The sequence below is a fragment of the Amia ocellicauda genome, chromosome 6 (genome assembly GCF_036373705.1).
Source record: "Amia ocellicauda isolate fAmiCal2 chromosome 6, fAmiCal2.hap1, whole genome shotgun sequence".
Taxonomy (NCBI): domain Eukaryota; kingdom Metazoa; phylum Chordata; class Actinopteri; order Amiiformes; family Amiidae; genus Amia; species Amia ocellicauda.
Genome location: NC_089855.1, coordinates 3,372,501 through 3,380,570, shown reverse-complemented (window position 1 = coordinate 3,380,570; position 8,070 = coordinate 3,372,501). Strand labels below are relative to the sequence as shown.

General features: G+C 43.7%; 1 protein-coding gene across 1 annotated transcript; it reads left to right on the top strand.

Annotated features, from left to right (window-relative positions):
• The first annotated feature begins 2,026 nt into the window (after positions 1–2,026).
• Positions 2,027–2,977, top strand: LOC136751684 (olfactory receptor 6N2-like). Its single transcript, XM_066707475.1, has one exon. The coding sequence runs from the start codon at positions 2,054–2,056 to the stop codon at positions 2,975–2,977; it is 924 nt and encodes a 307-aa protein (XP_066563572.1). The 5' UTR covers positions 2,027–2,053.
• The last annotated feature ends 5,093 nt before the right edge of the window (positions 2,978–8,070 follow it).

The following is an 8,070-nucleotide window of genomic DNA, read 5'->3' as shown; positions in this document are numbered from 1 at the left end:
AGAAGAAAGACCAATGCTCCATAAACCTAAACCCCTCTTCCCTACACCAAGATTTCAACCACATGTTAAACTTTCTAATCTCTGCCTGTCTCCCTGGCCTGGCACGTGGTACCGGAAGTATTTCAAAGAAAACTACCATGGAGGTTCTGCTCTTTAGTTTTGTTCCTAACTCTTTAAATGCATCTTGCAGAACCTCTGTCCTACCTTTTCCTATGTCATTGGCTCCAATGTGGACCATGATCAGTGGATTCCCCCCGGCTTTGGCCAGTAGCCCATCTACTAGTTTAGGGAGATCTGCAACCTGAGCACCAGGCAGGCAAGATACCATGCGGGTTTCCTTATCACTAGAACACACTGTGTGATCTATGCCTCTAAGAACTGAGTCTCCTACTATAACTACCTCCCTCTTCTGGGGGGGAAGGAGCATCATGGTGCTCTGGTGCTCAACTGCCTCCCCCATCACCCTCTGAGCTGTCATTGTCCAACTCGGTGTCCAGCAGTTGGAACCTGTTGGGCAGTTCTAGCTCTTGGGATGTCTCTAAGGGTTGTGCGCGCCCTTTTCTGCGGTTACGACCTACTGTAACCTACTGTAACCCAGCAGTTCTCTACGCTGTCCTGCTCTACAGTCTTAACTCTCCTAGGTTTTGTCATGCACACCATCTTTCTCATGGGCTGATTGACCAATTGTTCTATATCCCTAATATAGCACAGATCAACAAGCTGAGCCTGAAGATCACGGACCTTGATCTCTAGGACTACCCCCAATTCACATTTAACTGGCCCCACCTGCAACACAATTCCTGCTAGTCCTTGACAAAATCTCCCTTCTACAACCTGTTTACTTTCACCAACTCAGGTTTACTTTCACCAACTCAGTTTTACCAACTTATGTTATTAATATGGGATGTCCTATATAGAGATAGTGTTCCCTTTAGTTAGTTAGTGAGTTGATTGCACGCAGATTCCCTGTTCGCCGTGTCTGCACATACTCTGGACTGGGGCAAGAGCGGCACAAAAAGTTTCAATCACAGAGACCCACCGACACAGATCTGTGATTGACAAGCACCAGAAACCGCGTCTAGTTTGCATATATAATGTCGGTTGATATGGGATTTTTTGCTGGTGATATGTGGGTGTGAACAAAGATATGTTTGATTCCAAATCTGCCTGATTTCATGAAGATTTTGAGCTGAGTTTTTCGACTTTGAAATTAATCAGAATCTCGCATTTCAGGTCTCAATTTTCAAAATCATCTAGGGGAGGACCCCCACACCCCCCTGACCTGAATTACTCAATCATCTTTGCCCTCATTTTTCAACACTAATTTTGTGCAGTGCACAGTGGGACAAAGGGAAATGGTAAATACTTGAATCTAATGAGACACAAAATGCTTGAAAGTTTATATTATTTGTATCTATATGACTACAATAATCTTTAACAAATTAAAATATAAGTGGTCTGAAACAGTTTTAATACTAATATATACATTTATTTAAACATTTTATTTGTGTACTTTGTCAAATTAATGTACTAAATATAAGCAACGGGGTATATTACTAATTCACACAATTGTGTGTGTGTATTGGAAAGGGTCATTTGAAGGTGTGACCCCCCCCCCCTTGACTATACCTTGACGAAGAAATGTGGACCCTGACACAAAATAATTGACTACCCCTGGTATATACAATATACTGGGATTTGGGAACATTCAATTATATTAACATCACATTAAATCATAATTTCACAGGTAAAAGCAATATGTGAAAATGTGTGATCTTTATGTGCTTTTTAAAATTAAATTAAATATATTGAATGGCCATGCGTTATACAGATTGCATTATATTATATATCTGTGCAGAGAGATTTAAATCAAAGTAATAAAATATCTGGTTCCTTTCCGATTGAGTGTTTTCTTCTTCAATATAGAGAAATGCATGACTGAGCCAGTGTCCCCCTGCCCTCCCAGCTGCCCCTCCTCTCTTCACAGACCCTGTGTGTCATGAGTGACCCCAACACCTCCCTGCCCTCAGCCTCCTATTTCATCATCGTGGGAATGCCAGGCCTGCAGGAGCACTACACCACACTCTTCCCCATCTTCCTGCTGCTCTTCCTGGCCACCATTCTGGGGAACCTGCTGATCGTGGTGTTGCTGTCCCTGGACCCCCGGCTTCACACACCCATGTACTTCTTCCTGTGTAACCTGGCTCTCCTGGATATGCTGCTGACCATTACCATCATGCCCAAGTTGCTGGCAGTGCTGTGGGGAAATAACAGGATCTCCTTCACTGGCTGCTTCCTGCAGATGTACTTTTTCATTTCAATCAGTGCCACTGAAGTTTTCCTCGTGGCGGCCATGGCTTACGACCGGTATGTGGCCGTCGTGAAGCCGCTGCATTACAACTCTGTCATCAGCACCAGGGTGTGCCTCATGATGATGTCCACAGTCTGGGTGCTGGGCTTCCTCCTCCCTGTGGTGTCTGTGGCCCTGGCCAGTTCAGTGCCATTCTGTAGATCCTACCATGTCCTGCATGTTGTCTGTGACTACCCCACTATAATGTCTCTAGCCTGTGCTGATGTGACGGCCCAGGTGAATTTAGCTCTGTTGATTGTCATGATAGGTGCCTGGGGACCCTTTGTATTTGTGCTGTTTACCTACTGCAGGATCATAATAGCGGTGGTGAAAATGAAAACTGTGGAGAGCCGGAAGAAGGCCTTCTACATGTGCTCCTCCCACATAGTGGTGGTGGTGCTGTACTACGTCTCCACGGCTGTGGTGTATATAGGGCTGAGAGTGGACAGCATTTCCCCCGATGGGCGTGTTTTCATTGGGGGGCTGAACTACTTTCTCACCCCCCTGGTCAACCCCATCATCTACAGCTTAAGGAATGAGAAGATCAAGGCAGCAGCTCAGAGGTACTTTGGATTCAAGTTTGTCTTTCCACAGGGTGCCAAGAACACTGTCAGGGCTGCCGAATAAAACTCATTGCCTGGAGTGTCTGTCCATTTCAGAACAGGGACCAATCCAAAGCTTCTGTAAATCCCTCAACAAAAAAATAGGAAAACTGAAGTGCATGTTTTGCAAAGACAGAAAAAGATAGTGTGTGCTGGTTTGCCTGTATAAACTCAGAGGCAGCCGTGTAGGTCAACCAGTTCACTGATTTCTTCAAATTACACAAAATGTGCCCCTGTGTCCAACTGTCCCCACATGAAACAAAGCACAAGCATCACTTTGTATTTTGTGACACACTCACAGACACATACAATCTCACACTAACAAACACACAGTATACAGATCCTTATTTAAGTAAAAGCCAATAAATAACATTCCGATTTTTTCACTTGACCAAGGGAAAATCTGATCAGATACTGGTGGAGATATATTTAAAATATTAATACCACAGTGACTGTATGTCAAATACACAATATTAAAGAAACAAAGCTGAGTCTGAGTGAATTATTTTACACTTGTAGCTACATCCATCCATTTTTGAAACCAGTTATCCTGGTGAGGGTCACAAGACCTGAATTTAGCATGGCCAATTAACCTAACCTGCATGTCTTTAGACAGTGGGAGGAAACTGGAGTGCCCACAGGAAACCCACACAGATATGGGGAAAACATGCAAGCTCCACACAGACAGGCACTCTGAGTCAGGACTCAAACCCAGGACCCCTGGAGCTATGAGGCAGCAGCACTAACCACCACACCACTGTGCCACCCACTTACAGCTACATTTCAAACATAATATAATGCTCAATATGGATTATATCTCTCTTTCTGTTTAATTACAGATATTTTAACACTTTAAATGGTTTGAAATATATTAAATAACCTCATTATTAATCTCATTAACTCATTAAATGCCCAGTCACCTGCTAAATGCAAATAATAACCAAATACTTGTTCAAGGAAAAGTGGCTATGTAATTTGTAATTCTGCAGAACTTTTGAAATCTGAGCTACATGAACGTGGCCATTCTGCACAGAATTCTCACAGAAAAGGACAATTTAGCCAATGAATGCTCAGACTTTCCACAGATTCTGTGCAGAATGATTGAAGTCTGATTGCAGCACCCCATGTCAACACACTCTTCCTATAATAACAGTACTAAACACTGAAACAAGGCAGCACTGTGGTTAGGGCTCTTCAAACCCTGGGTGGGGCAGTGCTGTTGTACCCTTGAGCAAAGTACTTCACTTAGATTGCTCCAGTAAAATGCACAGCTGTATAAATGGGTACAAATGTAAGTTGCCCTGGATAAGAGTGTCTGCTAAATGACAAAAAATGTAATGTAAATAATAATGAAACAAAACGAAAACTGACTACAATGATGATACAAAAATAAGACTATAATAGGAAAAAATGAACAAATGTATTTTCGTGATTAACCCTCAGAGGACTACAGGGCAGATTTTCAGCCCAAACTTCCGCCACCACTTTATACTTAATTTAAAATGTTTTTTATTGGACAATTCTACATAGCAACTGTCTTAACCAATAACAAAGATATTTGTTGTGAGTATTAACCAATCAAAAAGCTTTTTTATTGGTGTAAGACAGGGCAGGGACCTCGTTACGCTAGGCTAGCTCATTTGGCAAAGTTAAACAGATGACCAAGGACAGGAGTCACGATCAGATGACTGGAGACGAGAGACAGAGGAATTCCAGAAGAGGTGAATTTATTCAGGTTCAGCCAGTAGATAATCCAAATAATAATAATAATGTATTCATAGCAGCCCAAGAGTGTTTAAATAAAGAATAGTATTGTACCATTAATAATGAATGCTTGAACAGTGGTTTATCTGTGTTTATCCATGGTCTGCAAATAAACAAATAAATAATAATTTTAAGCACTTACTGTGCTGATCAAGTAAACAAACAGAATATGACAATTGGACTGTATAAGGTTACTTTGCTATGTTTACAATATTCAACATAAACATTACAAAAGAGCATTAGCTTAAACATAAAACCCCAAAACACGTTATTCATAATTATAATGATAACCGTCATTTCTGCACTGACGCATGGTATGTTGGAGGAAAGAGAAATACACAGTGTCCTTGCTTTCGGCTGACGGCTAATACAAAGGAAGGTCTAACTATGATGAGTCATAAGGAGAGAGTCTCACCGAGATGATGTGTATAAACCAAACAGTAATGAATTCTGAACACAAGGTGGCAGCATTTAGCCACAAAATTAGACTTTCTGACACAGCCGCCCCCAAATTCGTGAAATAAATTTGTAACACAGTCTCTGGTCATTCAGTCTTTCTGAGTATCCTCATCCTCATCATTGAGGGGTGGAAGCCAGATAAGTCAGGCAACTAGACGGACATAGGTGCGATCTTGGACATGGACTTTGGCTCTCTGTAACCCTTCCGGTTGGCCACAAAGGTAGTTGAGGATCAACAATCATAACGACTTGGTCGATCGTCAGGTCTTTGCAGTCCTTGTGCCATTTCTGATGAAGCTGCAGATCAGGAAGATGGTGTCTGATGAAGTTGGTCCAGAAGTGATCAGCGAGAATCTGGCTGTGCTGCCAATGGTGATTCAACAGATCGTTGGAAGGATATACTACTTGAGGAAGAGAAGTATCTCAACGTCCCATTAGAAGCACATTGGGTGTGACTGGATCATGATCAGCTCCATCTGAAGAAACATAGACAAGGGAATTGGAGTTCGGAATCCCTTCCACTTCAATGAGAACCGGTGACACAGTGTGATCACCCTGCACCACACACAGAGCTTTCTTCACAGACTTTATCTCCTGCTCCCAAGGTCCACCGAAGCGCGGATCGTTTGATGGGTTGAACTGGAAGGTCACCTTCTGGTCGGCAAGTTGCTGCATCAGTGAAGGCTCCATAGCAGCAATACTAGCTTATAATTCAGCATCTCCACCACAGAAGTTGGTGCCCCTATCAGAGATGATCTCAGAGGGCTTGTCCCGACGGGAGGTGAAACATCAGAATGCCATCAGGAAGGCATCTGTGTCCAGACTCTCTAGTAGGTCAAGGTGCACACAACGGGTTGTTAAACATTTTAATGTAATGCTCCAGCATTTTTCTGACCACCAGCCAATCTTGATAGTAAACAGGCCAAAGCAGTCAACTCCTGTAGACCAGAAACAAGGCTTGTACAGACGTAAACATGAAGGAGGCAAGTATGCCATCTTTGGCACTTCAGGGTTGGCACTCCATTTACGGCACTGTGGGCAGTGGTATTGGTGTCGACAGATAGCCTCTCAGCCACGCAGTATCCAGTACTTATGAAGAATCGCAGAAATCCAGAGAGAGATGCACCTCCAATCAAAAGGTTTTTATACAAGCAGCTGCAAGGAAGAGGATCAAGAGGCGATCTCAAGAACAGTCTTATAGAATTTACAAACTACAGGCATTTTTATACAGACCAGACAGGAGAAAAAAATAACTGCTCAGGAAGACCCATATATAGTTAAACCGGGAAGAATTAAGGCATATGTAATGTTTACTATAAGTGGGGTTTGTATGATGTATGCTGGTGAAAACTGGTTCTTATCAGACCCTGTTCTTCTAGGTATCAGGGTTGAACTATAGCACAGTACATAGCACAGTGAGACAGTGACCTCGTTCACACAGACCCACAGGGAAAGACATGCAGTTCTTCACTTATATCTGAGTTCCACAAGGACTCGCTGTGGTCCAGGGTGGAGTAGCCTCTAATCATAATCTTGGATGAGAAGCTTGGTTATGGGATGACTCGAGTCCAACACAATAGGGTGGATGTTATCTGAGTCCAAATCTTCAGCTCAGCGCAACCTCCCTGCCACTCTAATGAGTACTAGCAGTGTTTTTACTTCTTCTGTAAAGCTATCCAATAGGGCTTTCTGTAGAAGCAGGTTATCCAGCTCCGTCTGGCATTCAGCTGTCCATCTGGATCTGGCATCACCGTTGGCCGCCCCATTGAGGGACTGATGGGTGGCCAGGATGAGGTTGTGATATGTGTTGAACTGACCAGGGCCTGGAAAGCAGATGGACTGTTCTATGGAGACACACAGAACACCATTTTCTTCAATTCAGCAGAGTGCTCTCCCTGCTCAGCTGATGGCATTGATGGCCATGTCTCCTTTGACTGAGACAAGAAGGGAGGACCATGTCTCCAGCAGTTGTGCTGGCTTAATTCTTGCAGGGACTTTCCTCGAGTAATGTCATCTGCAGGGTTGTTCGTTGTATCCACATAACACCAATACTGGATGTCTGTGAGCTTCTGAATCTGAGAAACTCTTGTGCCTACTGTATCTGTAGGAGTCAGATTTCAGCCAGGTGAGTACTGTGGAGGAGTTGCTCCATAGAATTACCTTTCTGATAGGCAGCGTAAGTTCTGTGCACAGCACTTGGGCGATCTGGGCTCCAGTGAGGGCTGCACAGAGTTCTAGGCCTGGCATACAGAGCTGACGTTTGGGAGCTACACGGAATCTAGCCATGACAAAGCTGGTGTGGATATGGTCTTGCTCGTCCTCTGTGCTATGGTAGGCGACTGAGCCATATATGTATTCAGAAGCATCACAGAAGATGTGGAGGTCTCTCTTGGAGGTTAACACATCAGCACAAGGTGGGGTGTAACACCTCAGTATCATAACTCTTGGTAGGTCACAGAGCTCACTCTCCCAAGCAAGCCAACACTCTAGCAGGCTCCCAGGTTTGATAGGATCATCCCAGCCTCTTTCTATCTTCCATAGGTCTTGGACTAGGACCTTGACTCTGGCTGTATATGGAGATATATAGCCAAGGGGGTCATATTAGCTAGCGAGGACCTTGTAGATATTCCTCATGGTTCGTTCTGGGTACTCTGTTGATCGGTGCTTATATCCTATTTCATCTGTACTGCAGTTCCAGCGTAATCCAAGAGTAGGTTCTTGAGGGTCCCCACTACTCTGAGAGAGACACAGTTCTGAGTTTTCAGATCACGCTTCGGTAGGTACTGTAAGTGTTCAATTACTGAAGGTAGATTGCTGGCCTATTGTCTGATTTCAAAGCCACCAGATGACAGCTGCTCACACATCTTGTGAATGAGCTGTTTAGCATCTGCTGCT